Genomic DNA, 26,355 nt, shown 5'->3' on the forward strand with positions numbered 1-26,355 from the left:
CTTTTAGCTGTACCAAGGTCGAGGCTGGTTCATAGAGGTGATCGAGCATTTGCAGTCGCAGCACCTAAGCTGTGGAGTAATTTGCCCCTACACATCAGACAGGCTCCTACTGTCAATCTTTTTAAATCTTATCTTAAAACACATTTTTATTTACTGGCTTTTAATACAGCATGAGAGTTATTTGTTATTTGTTAATTCATATTTGGTGTTTGCTTTTAATACTCTAAGTTGTTTTATTATGTATGTTGTATTCTTGTACAGCACTTTGGTCAACGCTCCTGTTGTAATTAAATGTGCTATATAAATAATTAAACTTTAACTTTTAACTTTAACTTTGGGACTCCAGTAAACCTCAGTGAGAACCGTTATCCACACATGGAGAAAACCTGGAACGGTGCCGAACCTTCCCAGGAGCGACCGGCTGGCCAAAATTATCCAGGAGGTCACAGAAGACCCTAAAACAACATCCAAAGACCTACAGGCCTCATGCAGCTCAGTTAAAGTCAGAGGTCACGATGAACAATAAAAAAGAGGCTGGGCAAAAATGGCCTCCATGGGAGACTCCAAGGAGAAAACCAACGCTGACCAACAAGATCACAAAACAAGTTAGAATGCTTTCCTTTATTGTGGCGGGCAATCGGCGTAAGATCTCACAGGAATCCTTCGTTATTCTGAGGATTACGTTTCCACTTGCAGTGTGCCCATATAGTGGTAAAATTATACAAACAAAATAGAAGAACCTCAACACAATTAATCTCCATCTTAAATTTCCCAAATGAAAGGAATACAGAAATATATTTCAGAACTGTGCATAAAACAATGTGTACTCTAAACAGTGTGGCACAGTCACATACCTGCATTCACAACAAAAAGGCAACAAGTTAGAATGCTTTCTTTTATTGTCGTGGACAATCAGCGTAAGATCTAAATGGAAAGGCAACAACAGAGTTAGCTAACTGTGCTCCCATTTTTTTCCTCTCTTCCCAAAAAAGAAATCTCACATAAACGTGCATTCAATTCAACATAAGCACATGAGAAATGACCCGCAACAAATGATGTTTAAACAACAAAAATAATCGGGTCAGCTTGTATTACCGTTACAACCAGCGATATGATTTTTCTTCCCCACGACATTTGCGCATTCCTTACCTCGCAGGAATCCTCCATTATTCTCAGGATTACCCAGAATCCCTTGCCCTTTGTGAATGTTGCAGGGTGACAAAAGTAGGTTGGTGCCAATGTCCCATTTAGGGGGATTTAACTTCGACTCTATTTAACTATGTTACACAAGCACTTTGGCGACAGTGGGAAGGAAAAACTCCCTTTTCACAGGAAGAAACCTCCAACAGAAACAGGCTCAGGGAGGGGCGGGGCCATCTGCTGTGACCAGGCTAGTGGGAGCCATGCTAGTGTTAGCTATTCTAGTGTTAGCTATGCTAGTGTTAGCTATGCTAGCGTGGCTAACACTAGCATTCCTCACCTTTATCAGGTGAATCAGATGCACACTTGGAGAATGGGGCCTCCGTTTCACTGCAGAGTGCCTTCATGTTCGTCATATATCCATGCTGGACATTTTAAGACAGGGAACGTCGAGGTAAATGTGCAAATGTCCAAACAGTTCTCAAACTGTTGCTGTAAGGACATAACGACTTACCGAAAGCTAAATGAAGAAGCTAGTCCAGTAGCTGCTAGTTCAAGGAGTACAATGAGCATTTTAAATGTCAAAAGACAAAACAATTTATGTTCCATGTTAAATTTTTATGTCTATTTACTTATTTTTATTACATTAAAAAAAAAATTAAAAAAATAAACAAACAGATTTTGAAAATGATTTTGGATTTTTTTTTTAAAAATGTAGTTATTTAATAATCATTGTGTGACTCTCCTGCTCCTCCATAGTTTTTAACATGTTTAGTGTTTAGTAGAGGCAGCGTTGGGCCTCTAGTGGACGTCAGAAGAACTGCAGGGTTCAGGCCTGCAGCTGAGGTCTGAGTCAGAACCAGGACCAGGTTTTAGGCCCTGGGTTAAAAACCTGACCACATGTTTGTGTGCTGTGAAGAGACATTTGCAGGACACTCCACAAGTATGTGTGTGTGTGTCTATATTTGCATGCATGTGTGTGTGTCTCCACAGATAGCAGCGGGTTAAACATTAACGCTGGGCAGCTTGTAAAGCCAACACGAAGACAGTGAACCTTTGGAGTTTGATATGATGTGATCACACACACACACACACACACACACACACACACACACACACACACACACACACACACACACACACAGAGGCCCCTGATGACACGTGAACACACACTCGGCGCTCAGAATGACACAGCTCTGATCGGAGGGAGGTGATCTCTGAAATTGCTCAGGTGAGTTTTTGTCTCTCTTTCATGCAAATAAAGTTTTTTAGGTTTGAATTTTATATTTTAAATATACACAGAGAGAGAGAAAGTGTGAACAGGTAAAGTGAGGGTCGTTCTTCCTCTCTTCTTCGCTGGTGTCTGGTGAACAGTAGCTGTCACAGAGGCTAAAAGCAGCTAGCTGAGCAAACAGGCCGGCCGGGGTTAATGGGTGTTTTAATGGAGAGAGCGAGAGTGCTAAGTAAATGTCTCCCTACCGCTGTGTGAAAAAAGAGAGAATGTGAGCGAGTGTCTCTCGACCCATAAAAACATCAGAAATAAACACAAACAAGCACAGAGTCGAGTTTCTGTCTGCTTTGGGTTTCAAGGTTAAAAAGAAAAGACTCCTGCTCCGTGAAGTCCCACATTTATACAGAAAAAGCTTAAAGTAACATATTTACTACTCAGTTTAATCCAAACAGAAGCTGAACTGTAACTTAGTATTATCATAATCCAGTAATTAATCAGGAGCTAGAGCCACATTTAGCCAGAGTTTAATTTTTTTGTATTGTAATTGACTGTGTATAAAGATGGAAACTGCTATAGCGCATTAAACCTGCATTGCTCCTAATGCCCAGCAGGGGGCGACTCCTCTAAACTCTGACTGTATAGAAGTCTATGAGAAAATGAGCGTCCTTCTCGGCTGATCTGGGTTCAGTCACTACTTTCAGGTCAGACTGAAGAAAACAGGAAGTGTATTTTAGAGTATTTTTCGATTTTGGTCCCGTCAGAGTCTGAGAGGAACAGGAAGGAGGAGGAGGGCGGGGCTACCTGTGACCGGTAGATCCACCTGTCACTCATCAACTCCTCCAGTTTCAAAACAGGAAAATACTCCGTCTGTAAAGTCAGCCACCGTGAATCAGCAGCGAGTAGTTATTCATTTCACTTTGAAGGTCACCAGGACATTAAAAAGATCTGAGTGGAAACGAGCGAGGTGCTCATCAGGATCCAATCAGGACGTAGTGCTGGCGTCTAAACTTCTGTTTACTTAAATGTGATCTTTAAGACCAGAGTAGGAATATTTTATGTGATTATTACCTTTGAAATCGATTTTTATCCACAGATTAAATTCAGTTATTGTTCACAAAGTCAGAACATTTGACCTCTGACGTCACACATCACTGAAATGTTTACATTAAAATGACGCCTACCTTCATAAACTCAGTGCAGTGCTTCACCCAGGTCACTGCTCGGACTTTTAATTTGAAGACAGGCAGGAAACACAGTCTAAGAGCGAGCTGCGGCGTTTAACAGGACAGGAAGTAGTTTGTTTTCATCCAGTGCTGCGGTCAGCTGGAAAAAAACATCTTATGTTCCTGGTGTTTATCACAGCTGCAGCTGTGTGACCCACACTGGAGTTAGGGTCAAAGGTCAACTTTTCAGAACAGAGCATAAACACTGCAGCTTGTTTGCTACCTCAAACACACACCGTGGTCTTCAACGGGTCACCTGTGCAGATGTGACTGCGCAGATGTGACTGTGCAGTTGTGACTGTGCAGATGTGCAGACGCAGATTTGCAGATGTGACTATGCAGATGTGACTGTGCAGATGTGCAGACACAGATTTGCAGATGTGACTGTGCAGATGTGCAGACGCAGATTTGCAGATGTGACTATGCAGATGTGACTGTGCAGTTGTGACTGTGCAGATGTGCAGACGCAGATTTGCAGATGTGACTATGCAGATGTGACTGTGCAGACGTGGCTGTAGTGGTTGAAACGTGGGGAAAGGTTAACCAGTGCAGCAGCAGAGATTACTCTGAGAGCGAGCTGCAGCTCACACAGGCTGATAAGGCAGATTTGCTGAAAGGCATGCTGGGATTTGTAGGAGAAGATGGAGGTCATGACTGTGGGGCTGTAAGTCTTTCATTTATTCTTTCATCATTTTGAACAACATTACATTTTAATTGAGGTTAATTTTTTTTACCTTTAACTGATACTTTGTTGGTATTTATATTAATATGTCATATTTTTACACAGTTGTTATAAATGTATACACATATTTAATTATAGGTTACATTATATTTTAAGACAATTTAGTTGTATCGTTTTTTTTATTGAATCCATGTATTTTGACATTATTTTGATCTTCTACCCTGAAATTTGAACTTCCACATGAATGTTGAACGATTTCAATATAAAATGTTTTGATATCATATCACAGAACGCATGCTCGTGTTATTTTTTGTCTCATTCTGTCAGGATGTATTTATAAAGATGCAACACACCAGCTTACCTAAACATGACTGCGATGCATCGTGTAACTCATTCTGACTGGCTGAAGTTTTAAGTAATGAAGGTTTTATGGAGCCTGTCATTAAGTTCTGGGCGCTGATGGGCTTCCATACTCACAGCTGTGGCCTCTGCTCTCTCTGTGTCTGACTGGATAAAAATTCAAACGTGTTTTTTGATTGAAAAACTGAAAATGTCAACAGATTCATGACCAGCTGAAGAAACGCAGATCTCTTTAGGCATCAGCTCTGTTTGCCAGCCAAACGCCCCTCTGTCAGCCGTGCTGATTGGTGGATCTCAGCAGCAGGTGACTGAGTCCAGCTGATGTTTTTCCACGCGCTGACTCTCAGCTCACCCTAAACTTCCTTGTGTGTTCACAGAGCTCCCAGACACAATCGGACGAACACTGAGCGTGACTCCCACCAACAGCTGATGTCCAGTACAAGTTGTTCTGTGCTTAAAGAGCTTTGATTTTCAGGAGTTTGGGACCCAGAGCTGGGGAGCGCTCTGAGGTCACAGCCCCCGTCAAAGATCAGAGCACACACAGGCAACGCCCAAACTGGAGGGCAGTTTGATAAAGGCCGAGGACAGAGCCACCCCTCCTGCAGAGGAGAGGGCGTCTCTGTGCTCGTGTCTGTCTCTCCTTTTTTTAATGAAACAATTTTGTGCTCAGCTTTTTATCACCATTATTCTGATGCAGCGTGAGACTTTGAGCTGTCGTAGAAACAAGAGAACACAAATATTTTAGAAATTTGTCTTACACTGTGGCCTCTGTCAGTGCACCCGGGGCAGCTGTGGCTACAGTGTAGCTGCCATCACGGTGTGTGAATGGGTGGATGACTGAATGTAGTGTAACACGCTTTGGGGTCCATAGGGACTAAGTGCTATACAAATACAGGCCATTTACCATTTGTCAAAAACCTGTTAAAAACGTACATTTATATTAACGGGCAAACAGGACTTTGACCACAAAAACTAAAACTGCGATTCTGAATAAAAATAATAACAACAATGATCATATGTTACTATTGAAAATATCACAGTGATTAAAGCGCACACTCGAGGATTCACTGTAATAATTCATGAACCTGACACTGGTGTCATAAATGTACTGAGCGCTGTAGCTGCAGCAGCCGAGGATCAGGACTTTAACAGCGACCTGACCTCTGACCCCTGCTGTGGACCGATCACCCCAGACATTCTCTTTTTGGTGGCTTCTTGCTGTCATGTGATGGCGATTGTCTCAATGTGAACTTTCATTGGGGACAGTTTAACCCTGGTCCTCCATCTTTCTGTGCTCATGTGTTTACATCTCCACCTGTCAGCTAGCCTAGCTTCACTAACCCTCCAACCTCGCTGCTGTTTAGTTTTCAGTCTGTGTTTCTGTCCCAGGTTCTTCAGTCAGAACGTGGAGTATCACCTTTACATGGAAACTAGCAAGCTAACTTCCTGCTAACTGCTAACTGAGCTATATTGTTTTTGTCTGGACGTTAAACCTTATTGCACCACCTGCGAGAACATCCTCTCTGCACTTTGGACTCTCGGTGATGCTTCTGGGTTTATTTGATCGTGAACTTAAAGAGGATCAGAATCTGGAGGTGGTTAAGGAAGTCCGACTTATCATGTAGCTGGCTCACGAGGTCCACATGCTTGACAGTGCAGCTGTGCAATCATGAGATGCCCGCGAGCATGAGCGTGTCAGATTGAACGGATGGTGGCGCACTGTAACGCGCTGGTTCAAACATCGTTTTGAACCTAAACTCCAAACGCTCTCATTGTTCCCATATTTCCACGACAGCGACAGATGTTCTTGTGCTTGGAAATATCTAAATGACATGTAGTCATTACTGATGAGTGGCTGAACGTTCTAGGTCTTCATAGTAAAGGGGCATTCTTCCTCCCTGCTGTCGCCAAGCACTGCTAACAGATGATGGTTTGTTCGCTGTGTAATGCTTTATAAATAGAGATATTTATAATTCAATCATTTAAATAACTGACCCTTAAAATTGTGTCAGTACATTCATCATAAACCCAGCAGCATCAGCCAAAGTCCACAAGGTTGTTCTCTGTCTCTACATCATCGGCTGACTGTGTGCTGTCCTGTGGTTCCTGTAAATAAAGAGACAGATACACAGAACAACTGTTTGTTTTTGCCTTCGTCTCATTCCCAAACTGGGAGGGCTGGGACCATTTTCTGGCCCAGGCTGTGGTTAGAGGGTTCAGGTTTTGAGGTTCGTTAGAGAGGAGTGTGTGATTCATTCATGAAACACAGGATTTATAAATGTGCTGGCTTCACATTTGAAGCCTCGCATGTTTCCTCTCAGTGTTACAGTGAGACGGGCTTCCAGCCTGCAGCTTTCCACAGTCTCTGTCAATGATTACCGAGCAGACCTTGACCTCGCTGCAGCGCTCTTCAAAACACGACTCGTGTATGCCGTTCAGACCAGCAGGTCCTCCTCGACTGCTGTTCGACCACGTCAGTGACAAAAGCTGCTGAAACCACCCAGCGTTTCCCCCGTCAGCGTCGTAAATGGATCTAAAGCAGCTTCGTATAGATGTGCAGAGGTCCAGCTCAGGGACTCAGTGAGTCTGGTCACTTTCAGTGTGCAATAAAACCATCAGCACGACATCAAATGAACATTTAACGTCCCTCAAACATGTTACGGTCTGAAGCTTGCAGTGATTTGCATTCAAACAGGTGTGACTGTATTCTGTGCAATACTCCGGCACATTATTGGATGACACGTGCAGGCGGACAGGTTCACAGCTGTTTGCATTCATAATAACACCTTTGCTGTTATTGTCTTCCAGTGAGCACCGCTAATTTCCCTGATTTACATATCGCTGTCAATCACACCCAATGGATTCCAATCAGAAAGCAAGCGGGGACGGACTGGCGGGGACGCAGAAGGAGGCGGCGCTTCGTTCACTCATGCAGCGAACCGGATACCAGCTGCGCCAGGTACGTGGCCCCTCAGACCCAGGAGACAGCAGCACGTGTCTGTTACTGCTCCTGATTGCTTTTCATGTTTTCCTGCTGGCGCTTCAGGAGAACGGTCAGCGGCGGTACGGCGGCCCGCCTCCAGGCTGGGACGGCCCCCCACCGGAGAGGGGCAGCGAGATCTTTGTGGGGAAATTGCCGAGAGATCTGTTTGAAGATGAGCTGGTTCCGCTGTGTGAGAAGGTCAGGGAACCACGGTTAAGGATGCGGTCACTGTGATCTATCTGGGGGTGTTGTTTCATCTGTGGGTGCTTCCCTCTCCATCTCTTCAGTTTGGAAAGATCTACGAGGTGAGGATGATGATGGACTTCAACGGGAACAACAGAGGATACGCCTTTGTCACCTTCAGCAACAAACAGGAGGCCAGGGCTGCCATGAAGCAGCTCAACAACTATGAGATTAGGTGATCCCTCTCTTATCTTCATTTGTACTGAATAATGACAGGATAACTGAGCTCTCAGAAACACATCGGCAGGCTTCAGGTCTACTTTCTTTCAGTCACTGTCAAAGAAATGTTAGAGTTATTTTTCTAGTAACAGTTCACAACTGCAAACATAATGGAGCAGCAAACTAAGAAGCACTGAGTACCCAAACAACCTGACCAGCAGGCATCTTTAATTCAATTCAATTTTATTTATATAGCGCCAAATCACAACAAAAGTCGCCTCAAGGCGCTTCATAGATACAGAGAAAAACCCAACAATCATATGACCCCCTATGAGCAAGCACTTTGGCGACAGTGGGAAGGAAAAACTCCCTTTTAACAGGAAGAAACCTCCAGCAGAACCAGGCTCAGGGAGGGGCGGGGCCATCTGCTGTGATTGGTTGGGGTGAGAGAAGGAAGACAGGATAAAAGACATGCTGTGGAAGAGAGACAGAGGTTAATAACAGATATGATTCAATGCAGAGAGGTCTGTTAACACATAGTGAGTGAGAAAGGTGACTGGAAAGGAAAAACTCAATGCATCATGGGAATCCCCGGCAGCCTACGTCTATTGCAGCATAACTAAGGGAGGACTCAGGGTCACCTGGTCCAGCCCTAACTATATGCTTTAGCAAAAAGGAAAGTTTGAAGCCTGATCTTGAAAGTAGAGATAGTGTCTGTCTCCTGAATCCAAACTGGAAGCTGGTTCCACAGAAGAGGGGCCTGAAAACTGAAGGCTCTGCCTCCCATTCTACTTTTAAATACTCTAGGAACAACAAGTAGGCCTGCAGAGCGAGAGCGAAGTGCTCTAATAGGGTGATATGGTACTACAAGGTCATTAAGATAAGATGGGGCCTGATTATTTAAGACCTTGTATATGAGGAGCAGGATTTTGAATTCTGGATTTAACAGGAAGCCAAAACAGGAGAAATCTGCTCTCTCTTTCTAGTCCCTGTCAGGACTCTTGCTGCAGCATTTTGGATCAGCTGAAGGCTTTTCAGTGAGTTTTTAGGACTTCCTGATAATAATGAATTACAGTCGTCCAGCCTGGAAGTAATAAATGCATGAACTAGTTTTTCAGCGTCACTCTGAGACAGGATATTTCTAACTTTAGAGATGTTGCACAAATGGAAGAACGCAGTCTTACATATTTGTTTAATATGTGCGTTGAAGGACATGTCCTGGTCAAAAATGACTCCAAGGTTCCTCACAGCGTTACTGGAGGCCAAGGTAATGCCATCTTTAATGTCAGCACCTTCTCCTGAATGTGGAGCACAGGTGGTTCAAGAGTCATGCCTCACCTGACTTCAGCTCATATAAGTCTTTAGTTACAACAGCCAGAGTCAAACCAGTCAGGCGACTAGTCAAACCTGGGAGTCCAGCCTGGTTCTGATTCCTCATTGGTGACTGCCTTGTTGAGAGAATCATTAATTAACATCGGTACAGACTAGAGATGGCACGATACCACTTTTTTATGTCCGATACCGATACCGATATCATAAATTTGGATATCTGCCGATACCGATATGAATCCGATATAATGTTTTTTAATCAACAAAACTGTTTTTTAAATATCTTGCTGCATTTTGTATAAGTTCATACTCAAGTTTAAAACAACAACTACACTAAAGCTATTCTGTTATACCTGTATACAAAAAAAATATTTCATAGTTCAGCAATACTGATCAATCTAATAAACTTAAACCTACACCATCCTCCCTATTCTGGTATTTTAAAGAGTACTTAGCGTAAATATTAAGCAACCTAACTAATAGGGTTCCAACTCCCAGCAACAACAAAAATAAATAAATAAAAAATAGGGAACCACCCCTCACGCTCCACCTCATGATGCTTAATCGACGTAATCAACCTTAATTTGATGCAGTGTGAAAAAAATGCACAGAAATCAATTATTTTTCAAGAAATATTAAATAGATTCAACATCTTTCTTCAACAAAATTGCAGACTGCACAGATGGTACCTTCCCAAAGGAAAAAGTACTATAGCTTACTAGGGTATATATATTAGACTTAATAGTTACTATATACAGTAATTGACTTCTATTCATTTTACATCAAATTAAAACTTTGGGTGTCAGATAATTATTTATTAAAAGCTAGACATTTTAAATGAGAATAAGAAAGAAAAGTATGTCTTTGTGCCCCCTTTTCCCTGTTAATGCCCTATCGGCCCCCCTGGCTAAACTTTGCTAGATCCGCCCCTGCACAGTTACCAGCCGTCAGCTACGTAGAAAAGATCCTGGTGTAGAAAGTAATAATAAATACATTCTAACAACAGCTGATCAAGCTTAAACGTGCTGCTGTTGTTCAGCCGCTGGTTTCCTCTTTCTGGTGCAAAGTGGGCCAAAAGCAAACTAGAGACACGGACTCGAGACAGAAAAGCCGATCAGCTAATCATTGATCAGTTTCATGATTGAAGTAGCAGCAGGAGAGGCAGTCGCTCGTTAAGCTTAACGCAGGAATGCTTTACAAACATTCAGAGATGGACTTACACACTTGCTTTACTTCTCTCGGGATAACTTTGTCGGAGATGAAATGCCAGGTTGCTAGCGAAGCTCCACATGCTATCCAGACCACCGACAGGTCCCGCATGCCACAGCCGCTCTATCACGTGATGCATACTGCTCCGACGTGCTAACGTTCTGAGGCGAGTTACGGCGTGTTGCAAGTTTTGTGAGGTGCTTTCGTGATATTTAATGGATCGGATTACATTTTTTATTTTTCTCCGATATCCGATCCAGTCATTTAGGTCAGTATCGGACCGATACCGATACGTAATATCGGATCGGTCCATCTCTAGTACAGACTAGCAGTACCCACCTACCATCACTCTACCAGCCGGCCATCCCCCTACAGCAAGGGTGGGGAACCCCAAGGGTTGGTGTCCTGCCAGTTTTAGATCTCACCCTGGGTCAACAGACCTGAATCACATGATTAGTTCATTACCAGGCCTCTGGAGAACTTCAAGACATGTTGAGGAGGTCATTTAGACATTTAAATCTGCTGTGTTGGATCAAGGACACATCTAAAGGACCCTGGCCCTTAAGGCCGGAGTTCCCCACCCCTGACCTGCAGCCTATCAACTGACCAACTAACCTTCTATGACCCACTAACCAAACACCCAACCCTACGACCTTTAACCCTGCCAGTGACGTAACGCAAATTATTCTACCAATCTACCAGAAACACCCAAACTACGTAATGGTCCAGAGGAGAGGAAACCAGAGCAGATACAAGTCCAAAATTCAAATGTTCATGACAAGTCAGCCGATACAGTGAACAGGCAGGAAGCAGGAGAGCAAGGAGAGCTTCTTTATCTCAAAATAGACTGGGAGCATTACACCGGGGAAACAGATGGTGCAGGTACTCGAGTGCTTTTAACACAAAAAAAACCCCTTAACAAATAAACCCAAAGTCCTGGGTTGTGGTCACAGTCCAGTACAAACATAGAAACACCCAAGTGCCAATCAGCAAAGACCTAACAAAGCAACCTTAGCCAGCTGGGTTCCCGTTTGAGCTTGAACCAAATCTTTCTCTGGCCCACAGGAACGGACGCCTCCTCGGCGTTTGTGCCAGCGTCGATAACTGCCGCCTCTTTGTTGGCGGGATTCCCAAAACCAAGAAGCGAGAGGAGATCCTGTCAGAGATGAAGAAGGTCACAGACGGCGTCGTCGATGTCATCGTGTACCCCAGCGCCGCCGACAAATCCAAGAACAGAGGCTTTGCTTTTGTCGAGTATGAGAGCCACCGAGCAGCTGCCATGGCCCGTCGCAAACTGCTGCCAGGTACCAAACCAAACTCAAACTTAGCTAATGTACAGTTATAATTCCCGCTCTGACTTCAGGAACGATTCACTGAAGAACAAAAATAAGATGTTTTCAAAGGATCTGTTAAAACGGGTTCAGTTATCCCCTAAAACTCGAAGGCTCTGATGATCAGCTGGTGCCAACTTCCTGTGGTGCTGGAGACACTGAGCAGCTGCAGCTGCAGTGGTTTAGCTAACAAATCCTTGACACCGGCATTGGGCAGTTAATTTTCCTTAGGCGGCCACATGAGGGCCTCATGAATAAATTTATAATTTATAGTTCAGCTGTAGCTCTCCACCCGGCTTCACACTGTCTAATACCTCGTAAAGTAAACCTAACATAATAAAAAATGCCAAAGTCTCTTTTTGGCTGGCTGTAAGGCTGCATCATCACTGGCCAATCACAGCCTGTGACACAATGTCCAATAGAAGAAGAGCTTGGATGGGCTTAATGATAAGATAACTGCTGTATGAGTAATGTGAATGTGAGTTTCAGATAGACCCATAAATATACCCAAAGCTGTTGGTTTGTTACACTATCTGATTCTCAGAATCAGAATCAGAAAGGTTTTATTGCCAAATGTTGAGCGGGTTTACAACATTAGGAAATTGCTGCGGTGCTTCAGTGCAAACATACTGTCATAAATACTGTTATAAATTAAGCTTAAATAGACATGAAAATAAAAATGAGAATAAGAATTAAAAGTGCTAAGTAGATAGATATATACATGATATATACATGAGTGCAGGTGGTGATCAGTGCCAAACATGGAATGATGCAGTGACACAGCGTAGGGTCATGTGTTAGTGGTGGGAACAGTCATACGGTTATTGTTCATGTGTCCGACAGCAGAGGGGAAGAAACTGTTCTTATGGCGAGAGGTTCTGGTGCGAATGGACCGGAGCCTCCTGCCTGAGGGGAGCAGGGCAAACAGACTGTGTCCAGGGTGAGAAGGGTCAGCTGAGATCCGAGCTGCACGCCCCAGTGTCCTGGAGGTGTACAGGTCCTGCAGAGATGGGAGTCTGCAGCCAATCACCTTCTCAGCAGAGCGCACAACACGCTGCAGTCTCTGTTTGTCCCTGATAGTGGCTCCAGCGTACCACACGGTGATGGAGGAGGTGAGGATGGACTCGATGATTGCAGTGTAGAACTGCATCATCGTCCGTGTTGGCAGGTTGAATTTCTTCAGCTGCCTCAGGAAGTACATCCTCTGCTGGGCTTTCTTAATGACGGAGGTGATGGTGGGCTCCCACTTCAGGTCCTGGGTGATGGTGGTACCCAGGAAGCGGAATGAGTCCACAGAGGTGATGGGGGTGTCAGTCAGGATGATGGGGGGGGGCTGTGTGCTTCCTGAAGTCCACAATAATCTCCACTGTCTTCTGGGCATTCAGCACCAGGTTGTTGTGGCTGCACCAGGACACCAGACGTTCAACCTCCCTCCTGTAGGCAGACTCATCCCCGTCCGAGATGAGTCCAATAACGGTGGTGTCATCTGCAAACTTGATTAGCTTGACAGACTGGTGGGTGGAGGTGCAGCAGTTGGTGTACAGGGAGAAGAGCAGAGGAGAAAGAACACAGCCCTGAGGGGAGCCGGTGCTGATGGTCCGGGAGTCCGAGACATTCTTTCCCAGCCTCACATGCTGCTTCCTGTCCGTCAGGAAGTCAGTGATCCACCGGCAGATGGGATCAGGCACATTCATCTGGGAAAGCTTGTCTCGGAGATGGTCTGGAAGGATGGTGTTGAAGGCAGAGCTGAAGTCCACAAACAGGATCCTGGCGTAGGTTCCTGGGGAGTCCAGATGCTGCAGGATGAAGTGTAGGGCCATGTTGATGGCGTCGTCTACAGACCTGTTGGCTCTATATGCAAACTGCAGGGGGTCCAGGAGGGGGGCCGTGAGGGTCCTGAGATGGGAGAGAACTAGGCGCTCAAATGACTTCATGACCACAGATGTCAGAGCCACGGGTCTGTAGTCATTTAGTCCAGTGATCCTAGGTTTCTTGGGGACAGGGATTATGGTGGAGGACTTGAAGCAGGCAGGCACATGACATGCCTGCAGTGAGGAGTTGAAGATGCCAGAAAACACTGGGGCCAGCTCGTTTGCACAGTGTCTGAGGGTGGCAGGAGACACACCGTCTGGGCCGGGAGCTTTCCGAGCATTCAGACTCCTAAACTGCTTCCTCACATCTGCTTCATGAATATGAAGAGTTGTGGTGGGAGGAGGTGGTGTGAAATCCTCTTTTGTGTGGGGTGAGGAGGGGGGTGTTGTAGGTGAACAGTTTGAAGGTGGTGATGGCTCTATGGAGGGGGGAGAGGTGGGGGAATGAGTGTCCAAAGTGCCTCTATTGTTGGGGCCGTTGGAGGTGTGAAGGCTGCCTGATGGCTCGTCAAAACGGCAGTAGAAGTCGTTAAGGGTGTTGGCTAAGAGCAAGTCATCAGTGGAGTGGGGGGTTTTAGGCTTGTAGTTTGTGATATTCCTAAAACCTTTCCACACAGAGGCCGAGTCATTCTCTGAGATCTGCTGCTGCATCTTCTCAGAGTGCTGATGTTTAGCAATGTCCACTTCTTTAGTGAACCTGTACTTGGCCTCTCTGTAGCAGTCCCTGTCTCCGCTTCTGAACGCCTTTCTCTTTCCCAGCCACAGCTTTTTGAGTTTAGGAGTAAACCAGGGTTTGTCATTGTTATAACTCACCCTGGTGCGTGATGGCACAATGCTGTCCTCACTGAAGTGGATATAGGAGGTGACAGTGTCCGTAAACTCGTCCAAGCTGTTAGAAGCAGCCTTCAATGTGTCCCAGTCTGTGGTCTCCAAACACGTGCGAAGCTCCTCCACAGCCTCGTTGCTCCACAGTTTTTTGGTCCTCACGACAGGTTTGGAGAGCTTCAGCCTCTGTCTGTACGCGGGGATTAGGTGGATCATGACGTGGTCAGAAAGTCCGAGTGAAGCGCGCGGCACCGCGCGATAGGCCCCGCTGATCGTGCTGTAACAGTGGTCTCTGGTCGGGCATTTAATATACTGCTTATATTTCGGAAGCTCATGGCTCAGATTGGCTTTGTTAAAGTCCCCAAGAGCAATGATGAGAGAGTCCGGGTATGTCCGCTCCATGTGCAGTATCTGCTCCGCGAGTGCGCACTGAGCTGCCTGCGCATCTGCGTCTGGCGGGATGTAAACAGCGGCCAGGATGAATGAAGCAAACTCCCGCGGAGAATAAAACGGTTTGCAGTGGATAAAAAGATATTCCAGAGAGGGAGAGCAGTGCTGAGCAATCACTGTTACATCTGTGCACCAGCCACTATTGATGTAGAAGCAGACACCTCCACCTGTGGTCTTACCAGAGAGAGAGGCCTGCCGGTCCGCGCGCAGCAGATGAAAGCCCTCCAGCTTGAGCGCGCTGTCCGGGATGTCCTCACAGAGCCACGACTCCGTAAAACATAAGACACAGGAGGAGGCAAAGTCTCTGTTCATGCTTCTCATCAGGGCCAGTTCGTCTATTTTATTCCTGAGTGAGCGAACATTGGAAAGGAAGATCCCAGGAAGAGCAGTTCGCAGTCCGCGTCTCCTCAGACGCACGAGTGCGCCGGCTCGCTTACCTCTCTTTCGACGTCTCTCTTTCCTGATCAGAGTCTGCAGTAAATCTGCCGCAGATGCGACAAATATTGGAAGTAAATCCACAGGTGTTGTAGTCCTGTAGTTAAGGAGCTCTTCTCTGGTGTAAGAATATCCAGAGGAGTGCCCAGACACAGAAGTTATGCACAAAAACAAGACAGAAGTAACGCACTGAAGCACCAGGGCATCCATACGCGGCGCCATCTTGGATCACAACAGTGATCACAACATCTGATTCTCCTGGAGTCTAAAGCTGAAAGTGTCAGAGATAAGATACAGAAACAGCTTTACTGCTTCTCCACAGGAAGATCAGGCTCATTGTGCAGCATTAAGTCTGATCATGCGGGTGGAAAGCCACGACACCGTGCCTCTGAAATCTGGCCTCCAATAGCGTCCAATCATCACTGAGTCCTGCTGAAGTTAAAGAGCGTCTGCCTCGTTAGCATCTTACTTGGTTTCTGACCCTGAACCCAACACCACAAACCATCCAGAGGACAATTACACGCTCTAGTAATTTTAGAAAAATAAAGCCAGCATGTTCCTCTGACGTCCAGCAGAGGCAGCAGGGAGTCAGTCCCATAGACTCTCATGTTAAACCTTTACAGCAGAAATAAATGTGTTTACAACCTGTTTGGTCTTTATAGATAATTTCCCATTCATAACGTCTGTTTACATAACTCATCTATTTAAATTGCCTTAAGGCTTAAACTTTACCTTTTAGGGGCGTGGCCTCTTTGAGTGACAGATGGATGGTTACACAGGTGGCTATAGCTGCTAGCTGTCTGCCAGCTTCACCTGAACTGCTCCTCTGGACTGTGTTTGTGCTGTTGGGGCCCTCTGGAGCATTTTCATTGACACCATGTGACCAATAACATGGCTGCTGTGAGGTCACTGTACTGTCCAAGATGTCTGAGCTCAGTTTGAGAGGATTTATTTGGATGTTACTGATCAGCAGTAATTAACAGGTATAGCAGTAATTAGCTCCTCCTTCTCAGCTGAGGGGGAGTGGCTTCAGACCAGCAGTTTACAAGTCGAGGATCACAAAGAGAACGATCCCTGCCAGACTTGATCACGAGTTTCCGTCTCCTCTATTAGGTCGTATCCAGCTGTGGGGTCACGCCATCGCTGTGGACTGGGCGGAGCCTGAGGTGGAGGTTGACGAGGATACCATGGCAACAGTGAAGATTCTGTATGTGAGGAACCTGATGCTGCAGACGACAGAGGAGACCATCGAGAAGGAGTTCAACAGCCTGAAGCCAGGTTCGATCAAAGCTCTGATTGTCCCTGAATGCGTCTTGTTGTTGCTCGTTTTGTAACTGAACTGCAGATTTTGAAAGACAAACGTTTAAAAGTAATATTTGAAGTATTTTATATTTGAGGACAAGTGTCTGCAGAAAGAAATTTGGTTTTAGAAAAGTACTTTTTGTATTTGTGCTGCAGGCGCAGTGGAGCGAGTGAAGAAGATCAGAGACTACGCCTTCGTCCATTTCACTCAGAGAGAGGACGCCATCAACGCCATGAAAGCGCTCGACGGAAAGGTCAGCAAGGCCCAACATTTAGTTCTTCCTCTGTTTTCACTAATCAAAATCCGTTTTGATTACGCTTGTTATGCTGTAATCAGTGGACACCTGTGTGTTAACCGTGAGGAGAAGGTTTCTGAAAGCCTCAAAGACTGACCAGGATCTCCTGCAGATGGTGGACGGCTCTCCCATCGAGGTGACGCTGGCCAAGCCGGTGGACAAAGACAGCTACGTTCGCTACACCAGAGGGACGGGAGGCCGAGGAGGCTCTCTGCTACAGACCGACTACACCTCCTACACGCTGGGACAGGTGAGTTATTGACGAATGTCATGTGACACAATGTTTGACCAACAGGAAGCCAACAGGCACTCTGAGTTATTCCTCCTTTCAGGGCAGCTTTCAATGATCCACAGCTCAAAATAATCCTTCTGTAGCTGATACTGAGCCTCGGTGCAGCCCCTCACTTCATTTGCTGTCTGAAACAAGCTATTTTAGCTCCTCCCCCTTTAAGACAATTTCCTTCTGACTGGCTGTCACTCACAAACAGAATGGTTGAACAGCAGGTGGGTGTGGCTTCCGTGTTCCTGAGATGACCGAACATCTAAGAGTGCTTAGATCAGGGTTACTGAACACAGACTGAGCTCATTATTAGCAGCTTGATGTTTATCGTGAACGACAGCAGATGTGACAGGAAACACTGAAACTGTGAGTGTAGACCTCGTTCTGGTGCTCCAGGAAACTCGTATCTGCTTCCTGTTAAAATGTACAAATACACATCTTTCTCTCTCCTCCTATAGATGTACGACCCTTCGGCGGCGTACCTCGGTGCGCCGGTGTTTTACGCCCCCCAGGCCTACACAGCCATACCAGCTCAGTTCCGCTTCCCAGCGGCCAAAGCTAACGTTGGAGGTCGAGGGCTGATCCGGACGCCGTCAGTCCGAGGTGAGGATGCCCTTAGAGCATGTGTGATCTCTGAATGCCTGCAAAGACAGCTCGCACTCACCTACAGAATAAAAGCACTCTGAGACTGAAGGAGCAGGTAGGCCCTCTGTCAGAACACCTGAACAGCTGCGCTGGGGACAGACTAATGCTTGGTTAACCACAGAGAACACACATGTGAGACACAGAGCTGACTCATAGAAACAAACAAGTCCACATTATTTCTAATGGCGAGCAGGGGGCGACTCTAAAAGGGAAATGAGTCTACTGAGTCCCACTACCATACCCCGCGCTCACCGTGTCACATGACCCCACCTACATCTTTTATACACAGTCTACAAGCTGGAGAGGGTTCATTTCTGAGGAAAAAGCAGAATCCTCCTTGTCAGAGATTAGATGGCTCCACAGATTTACTTTAAAATCTTTGTGTTTCTCTGAGTAAAAGCCTCCAGGGCTCAGCTTTGAACCTGCTCTGCCTCTGATAGGCTGCTGCGTTTCAGTGCTTCTGTGTGAGTCTGAGCTCGCTCTGCATCCATCAGCACTTTCAGATTTTAGTTTTATGCTGCAGCGCTTTAAACATAAAAGAAAGCTCCAAATCAAACAGACTTCTGATGGTGAACTGAGAGTTTGTGAAGCCCCGCCCCTGAACGCTGACTGTCCAATCACAGATCAGTCAGAGTGAGTCGTCTCAGTGGGCCTGCACAACTTTAAAGAGTCTCAGAGGTAACCCTGCCGCTGTGCAGAGGCTGGAGGCGGGGCCTCAGAAACCATCATTTCACCTGTGTCATGAAGCGGTTCAGCTGAATCACAAACACGTGATGATGTGTGAATGTTTTTCTGAAGCAGGAATCAAAAACAGATCCACGAATCACGAGAAGTTTCTGTCAATTCAGGCTTGAATGAATTTAAATACCTGAAACTCAATCAGGCAGGAAACGGTAATCGTCAACGAGCATCAGAAGAAGAAGGGCAGGTGTACTGTTACCGTGGTTACCACCGTACCTGTTCACTCTGATCAGATAATTGTCTGGCTGTGTGATTCTTCTTACGGCTGATTTCCGGTGATTTGATTGATTTCACTGCCTTTTCAATTTCCTGTAGAAATTTACATGACTGTACCTGTAGGGGCTGCGGGGGTGCGGGGACTGGGTGGGCGGGGCTACCTGGCCTACGCTGCTGGGGGTGGAGCCATGGGGAGAGGCGGTGGTGGCGGTGGTGCCTCCTACGGGCTGAAGGCAGACAAGCAGCAAGAGGAGAAGTTGTATGATCTTCTGCCGGGAATGGAGCTGACCCCAATGACCCCGAACCTGAAGGCCACCGCTGTCAAGCCTGCACCACAGGTAACAGGACACACCTGACCGAGAGGCCTTTAATTGTTGGTGTGGCACAAAAATCCAGAGCATACAACTCATAAAATTCATTTGGTTTTATTTATATATTTATCATAGTGTAAGTATAGACTCGACAGTTATACAGAAAAAACAATCAGACCTGGCGACAGTGACAAGGAAAAACTCCTTTTTAATAGGATGAAACCTCTCAGAGGGGCGGGGCAATCTGAGAGACTGATTTGGGGGTAGGAGACAGAGCACAGACTGGGGTCTCAACTGGTCCCGGCCTGATGTGTCAAATAACCTCACTTGGGCCAGGGTTACCCAGGCCTAAGCACCTGGGCTGAGTGAAAACGAGCCGGGCCTCCTGCAGGGTCACCTCGGTGCTTCCGATAGGCTCCTTGTCCATTAGTTCCCAATTGGATCAACTTGACTCCGATCGACTGGTTTTCCATTACTTTCGAGTACTACCTAATGTACATTGTTGTCATTATACCAACGGGGCCAAACGTCCTGTGGCATAATTGGTATGTGACACGAACGCCACAACAAGGTGGACGTCAAGGCGATGATGTACCTGCTGCTCGGTCTGAGGCTTTTTCTCACACTCGGGGACCACGGCCTTGTTTTTGGAGACATTTCCCTCATTGCTGGGTTTCAAAAATGGCGGTTTAGATTTTTGTGAACAAGATGCTCTCATGACTCATCAAGTGATGCCACTGACCAGCCAATCGGTGGCATGCAGTCTGACGAGCTCACATTTTAGTGACTGCTTGGAACCCCAGCTGAGCAGCTACTACTTTAGTACTATGACCTAATGGAAAAAACCTGAAAACTGTGGTGAGTCGATCAAAGTTGATGGAAAAGTGTCCATGCAGTCGGGCTGACCTCAGCCCACAGCTCAGGGTCTGGAGGCAGCGTCCTGTCTGTGGACATCTGGCTTCATCAGGTGCACTGGGTGATCCACAGCTGGAGGAGAAGCCTGAGGCCACAGAGCGCCCACTGGAATCTAAGAATTTCACTCCCCCAAAATAACCCACAGCAGTCAGGTAACTGCATGAAGGGGAAAACTCAGTCAGTCATGTGACCTACAGCAGTGAACATGGGCCGCATGATGCCTTCATGGGAGTGCAGTAAATATCACACCTGATGAGAACCTCTGACAGTGAACAGCTGAAACAGCAACCAGGGACGAGGCTCCACCTGGTGGCGATATTCCACATTTACGTTTTCTTTTGTATTCAGTTTTTATTCAGATGGATTGTCAGTGAGGGAGACTAGGATACATCAGATTAAATTAGATTTGATGTATTCATCTGCAGGAAACACTAAACCCAGATCAGTCTGACGATACTGAAAGCTGTCAGGGTTTATTAAATGCTGCTCATTTAAAACGAAAGGAAGAACAAACCTTTCAAATTAAAACACTAAAATGTACAAAATATATTTTTATATTTGGTCAAACAGACTCTCCTCGTACTTTTATACTTTTAGCTCTCACGCACCATTACTGTGAGTAAATACTGCAGTCTGTCTGTCCTCCTGTCTGTCCTCCTGCCTCTCTGTCCACCTGCCTGCCTGTCCTCCTGTCTGTCCTCCTGTCTGTCCTCCTGTCTCTCTGTCCTCCTGCCTGTCTGTCCTCCTGCCTGTCCTTCTGTCTGTCCTCCTGCCTGTCCTCCTGCCTGTCCTCCTGTCTCTCTGTCCTCCTGTCTGTCTGTCCTCCTGTCTCTCTGTCCTCCTGTCTCTCTGTCCTCCTGCCTGCCTGTCCTTCTGCCTGTCCTCCTGTCTGCCTGTCCTCCTGCCTGTCCTCCTGTCTGTCCTCCTGCCTGCCTGTCCTCCTGTCTCTCTGTCCTCCTGTCTCTCTGTCCTCCTGTCTGTCTGTCCTCCTGCCTGCCTGTCCTCCTGTCTCTCTGTCCTCTTGTCTCTCTGTCCTCCTGCCTGCCTGTCCTCCTGTCTGTCTGTCCTCCTGCCTGCCTGTCCTCCTGTCTCTCTGTCCTCCTGTCTCTCTGTCCTCCTGCCTGCCTGTCCTCTTGTCTCTCTGTCCTCCTGCTTGCCTGTCCTCCTGCCTGCCTGTCCTCCTGTCTCTCTGTCCTCTTGCCTGTCTGTCCTCCTGCCTGTCATCCTGTCTGCCTGTCCTCCTGTCTGTCCTCCTGTCTCTCTGTCCTCCTGCCTGCCTGTCCTCCTGTCTCTCTGTCCTCCTGTCTCTCTGTCCTCCTGTCTGTCTGTCCTCCTGCTTGCCTGTCCTCCTGCCTGCCTGTCCTCCTGTCTCTCTGTCCTCCTGTCTCTCTGTCCTCCTGCCTGCCTGTCCTCCTGTCTGTCCTCCTGTCTGTCTGTCCTCCTGCCTGCCTGTCCTCCTGTCTGTCTGTCCTCCTGTCTCTCTGTCCTCCTGCCTGCCTGTCCTCCTGTCTCTCTGTCCTCCTGTCTGTCTGTCCTCCTGCTTGCCTGTCCTCCTGCCTGCCTGTCCTCCTGTCTCTCTGTCCTCCTGTCTGTCTGTCCTCCTGCTTGCCTGTCCTCCTGCCTGCCTGTCCTCCTGTCTCTCTGTCCTCCTGTCTGTCTGTCCTCCTGCTTGCCTGTCCTCCTGCCTGCCTGTCCTCCTGTCTCTCTGTCCTCCTGCCTGCCTGTCCTCCTGTCTGTCTGTCCTCCTGTCTCTCTGTCCTCCTGTCTGTCTGTCCTCCTGCCTGCCTGTCCTCCTGTCTCTCTGTCCTCCTGTCTCTCTGTCCTCCTGCCTGCCTGTCCTCCTGTCTGTCCTCCTGTCTGTCTGTCCTCCTGCCTGCCTGTCCTCCTGTCTGTCTGTCCTCCTGTCTCTCTGTCCTCCTGTCTCTCTGTCCTCCTGCCTGCCTGTCCTCCTGTCTGTCCTCCTGTCTGTCTGTCCTCCTGTCTCTCTGTCCTCCTGTCTCTCTGTCCTCCTGTCTGTCAGGTCCTGGAGGAGCTCTGTCAGAAGAATAACTGGGGTCAGCCGGTCTATCAGCTGCACTCTGCCATCGGTCCAGACCAGAGACAGCTCTTCCTCTACAAGATCACCATCCCAGCGCTGGCTACTCAGTACCCCAACGTGTAAGCACGTCTCACCTGTCTGATCACCTGCCTGCTGTTCAGCTGGACGCAGCGCTGACTGTCCACCTGTTCACGTATCTCTCGGCAGCCATCCCTTCACCCCTGCTAAGCTGTGCGCGGGCGTAGAAGAGGCTAAAATTCACGCGGCCGAACACACCCTGCAGACGCTCGGCGTGCAGACGGAGGGCGCCACCGATGCCAGCTGTGCGACTGCGGCTGCCGTGGCAGCAGTAGCCTTCCCAGGTATGTGAAGGTCCGTACCCAAAGCCGACTAACGCTTCACTCAACTAACCGCTGACAGACGCTCACCTGCAGGCCCAAACACCACAGACTGTATATAAAAGATGGACATGGCTTCAAAGCCTGCCAGATGGCGCGAGTGCTGATGACCAGCAGGGGGCGCCTGCTGTGTGATTGTAAGTGAACTCTCTCCTGATGACTTGCAATTTTTCAAAATAAAACATTCCTCCTCCTGCAGAGGACGAGAGACTTCACTAACCAGGAGGTGACATCACAGCGGCTACGTCCATCTTTTATATACAGCCTATAAAAATGCTGCAGCTAAAAGGCTTCGATGGGACCAGAACAGCTAAAGTTTTGTGCTGCCGTCCTGAAACAGGCGGTGCTGAGCTTGCATTGTGTGTCCCCGCAGGATACACGCTGGCGGGCCCGGCGTCGACGGCGGTCGCCTCCCAGCTGAAGCAGGCCATGTCTCTGGGTCAGGACCTGACTGCCTACACCACCTACGATGGCTACCCCGCCTTCGCTGTGGCGGCTCGCCACACTGACGGATACGGTGTTTTCTAGAGCAGCGGTTTCAGAAGAAGAACGCCCACAGGATGCTTTGATGCTCTTTTCAAACTTCCTGAAAGTACAACATGAAATCTGATTGGCTCGTTATAGATACCAACGCTCAGTCAAACCCAAACAAAAGGAATCGAATGCGCCTTCACGCTGAGGTCCAAACTCTCCAGAACTCGGCGGTTTGAGTCTCGCAGGAAGCCGCGGCCAGAAAACGTCTCAGACTCGTCAGCATCTTCTTCTTTCTCCACGCGTCGCTCTCTGCTCTCCAGCTTCCTGAAATCCGAATCATGGCCGTGGTTTCCACGGTTTCGTCATTGATTAGGCAGCCCGTGATTGGCTGTGATTGGTCGGTTTGAATTCACGTTTGGATCGGTTTTTTTCCTCGTAGCGTGTTTACAGCATTGAAGTGTAGCTCAGTCATTTTATCGCCATCGCCTTCGTGTCGCTCGGTTTTTTACTGAAAACTTTTGTTTTAAAAATCTGAGACCAGTATTTAAGTTCCTGTTTCAGTTAGGTTCAGCCGACATTTTTAAAAAGCTGTGATATGATGCACTTACAATACTGCTGTACTGCTGAAACGTGCTCTCAGTTCATAATCCTCATGATCTCCAGCTAACAGAAGCTGGATCAGAAACGTTGTCCCTGCTGTTGGAGTGAATCCGTGGGTTCCTCTTACTTTGTGGATGTGGAGCTGCTGACTTCGTTCTGGTGTCTCTGAGGCGTTACTCCATAAACACCAGCTGATGCCGTGATGCTCGTCTCGTCGCTCTTTCATTGTTTTTCATCTGTTTTAACCTTTCCTTCATTCCACTGCCACTAACTAAACCAGGGTTTATTATCTCTGGTTTAGTTAAACACTTGGTTAACTAAAGTTACTAAAGCTGGTTCATGCCTCTAATAAAAGTTTAATGAGTTTCCATGCTTGCTTTGAGGGAGGCGATTGACCTTTGACCTGTCAGGACACGGCGATGTCGTTGATTCGTGTTGACTTTTATTCTTAAATGTTTCTGGAGAGTTTTAATCGACGACACTGAGCTGTGAACACGCTGAAGCAGAGACAGTATTAAAGTGTGTGAAGCACTTAGAGCTTATTTTTATACCGGGAGAAAGAATGAACATCCTCGCTGTGTTTGTACAAACGGATTTTAGTCCTTTTTCTGTAATAATTGACTCAGAAACTGAAACATGGGAAACTGAATCAGCGCTTATCTGTCGAGCTAATTCTTCAGGTTTCTCACATCGTGAAAAGAAACCGCTGCAATAAACTGTTGATTTTTAACAATCATCTCAAAATGAATAAAATAAGATCTGAATAAACAGCAGCCTCCTCATGTCATCTTTGAAGGCTCAGTGAAAACTGAAGAAATGAGAGCAGAGGACAGTGATGGAAGCTGGTTCCACAGAAGAGGGCCTGGAAACTGAAGGCTCTGCCTCCCATTCTACTTTTAAATACTCTAGGAACAACAAGTAGGCCTGCAGAGCGAGAGCGAAGTGCTCTAATAGGGTGATATGGTACTACAAGGTCATTCTCTGCATTATTGCAGGGTCCACCTTACAACATAAAGCACAGTGAAGCGACTGTTGTTGTGATTTGATGCTGTTTAATTAAAATTGAATTGTTTTATCATCATACGGATTAATATTCTCACTGAAAAAGGTGGAGCTGTAGTTCGAGGCTGTGACCACTAGGGGGCTGCAACCAGAGCACATCAGCTGTTTGTGTCTCGTTTGTTATCGGCATGTGTCATGAGCTGCACACAGACAGACTTCACACAGCAGCGCACTTTGGATCAAACATTTAAAACATTTATTTTCGTTATATTTGTTAAAACGCTGGCAGACGATCAAAGTTTACATCACAGATCAGAAAGAGGCGGGAACATATAACACGAGGAGCGTGTATAATTTCTCAGTGATTCATTTTAATTGATTAAGTATTCTGACTGTGAACATGTGACCATCACGGCGTAGGGTGGATCTTCATGCTGACGGCCTTCAGGGAGTGGTTTCACCTTTCCAGGATTTCCACTGCAAAGTTAGGCATGGTGCTATCTTGACAATCCCCCCCATGTGAAGTTTGGCACAGTCCTTGTCAAAGGACCAGGACATGCATCTTTCTGCATGTGAGCCATTCATGTGGCTCTGGAGCTGCAGCGGAGAGCTTTGATTTATGCTCCACTGAAAGGATGTTCTCCTCAGCCTCACACTTATGGAGCTGTTAGCAGCTACACTGAGAGATGTTTGCTCAGGGGGAGAAGTCAGAACAGACTAAACTCATGGGCTGATCACCTCACAGGTTATTGTGAATGACCACAAACCAACACCTCCTCCAGCTTCTCCAGGTCAGACCCCGAGGCCTCCTCAAACCAGCCGTTACGTCCTGGGTCTGTCCAAGGGTCTCCTCCCAGTCAATGTGCCAAAATCGCCTGACCTTGGAGGCATCCATGTCAGCTGCTCCTTCCCATCAGCTGAGCAGAGACACCCACGTTTCTAAGCTGTAGACCCCATTAAAGGCTGGATGGCTGACAATGTCCTCCAACTTCATGAAGGAAAAACTGAAGCATGTGTATGTGCTCCTGACAGATTTGTGCCTAAGATAATGAAAGCTCTTGGTCCCCTTTTGTGAAATCGTCTATCAGGAACTTTGGGGTAACGTTTGACTCCGCCTTACTTTGGATGTTCATGTCAAATCTCTGGTTCAGTCCTGCTTTGATCACTGAAGAAACATTGCTAAATTAAGTCCTGTTGCATCCTCCAGGTACTCACAGGTGGTGCTGTCAATACAGCTGCAGTGGCTCCCCACTGAATTCAGAGTCCATTTAAAGATTCTGGTTCTGACTTTTAGAGCTCTTCATGGACCAGCACCAGCTTACATTATTGAACTTCTACAGCCCTGTGTGAGGTCATGTGATCAGCACACGAGGCTTTTGCCACTGTGACCCACAGAGTGTGGAGCTCTCTCCCTCTGAGCTAAAGATCTGTGGACTCACTCTTTTAAAAAACAAATAAAACTCATCTTTTTTGAATTACGTTTGGTCAACTTTTCTTTTTTGTTGCTCTGGTATTTTTCGTGATCTCTGTCTTGACAGGTCAGATATAAATCTAATTTTACTTTATTTCAGGTGAAGCTGCTCGTATGAGCCCAGAGCTCAGAGTAAGAATGTACAGCGACCACTAAACAGCAGTCGCCTCAAGGCTCTTTATAAGGTCGAGACCC

At 46.9% G+C, this 26,355-nt stretch overlaps 2 protein-coding genes across 4 annotated transcripts; both read left to right on the forward strand.

Annotated features, from left to right (window-relative positions):
• Window positions 1–2,241: 2,241 nt before the first annotated feature.
• Window positions 2,242–24,457, forward strand: a1cf (apobec1 complementation factor). 3 transcript variants are annotated; one of them, XM_086304652.1, is made up of 13 exons: window positions 2,242–2,371; window positions 7,445–7,595; window positions 7,683–7,817; window positions 7,907–8,037; window positions 11,625–11,863; window positions 16,585–16,749; window positions 16,930–17,027; window positions 17,182–17,319; window positions 17,808–17,952; window positions 19,051–19,289; window positions 22,198–22,334; window positions 22,423–22,577; window positions 22,987–24,457. In XM_086304652.1, the coding sequence occupies exons 2-13, from the start codon at window positions 7,494–7,496 to the stop codon at window positions 23,139–23,141; spliced, it is 1,839 nt and encodes a 612-aa protein (XP_086160778.1). In that variant the 5' UTR covers window positions 2,242–2,371; window positions 7,445–7,493; the 3' UTR covers window positions 23,142–24,457. The 3 variants fall into 3 exon arrangements, with proteins under 3 accessions (XP_086160778.1, XP_086160780.1, XP_086160781.1); XM_086304654.1 differs by having other exon boundaries at window positions 19,075–19,289; XM_086304655.1 differs by having other exon boundaries at window positions 22,423–22,587; window positions 22,987–23,125.
• Window positions 19,944–22,177, forward strand: LOC147324141 (uncharacterized; the record flags this gene model as incomplete). Its single annotated transcript, XM_086304866.1, has 2 exons — window positions 19,944–19,949; window positions 20,810–22,177. Coding segments are annotated over exons 1-2 (1,374 nt in total), but the record flags the coding sequence as incomplete, so codon positions are not given.
• Window positions 24,458–26,355: the final 1,898 nt, after the last annotated feature.

Source organism: Aulonocara sp. 'chitande type north' Nkhata Bay, linkage group LG8 (genome assembly GCF_057382095.1).
Source record: "Aulonocara sp. 'chitande type north' Nkhata Bay isolate Kocher_YH1m ecotype deep benthic linkage group LG8, A_spYH_male_GT1.1, whole genome shotgun sequence".
NCBI lineage: Eukaryota > Metazoa > Chordata > Actinopteri > Cichliformes > Cichlidae > Aulonocara > Aulonocara sp. 'chitande type north' Nkhata Bay.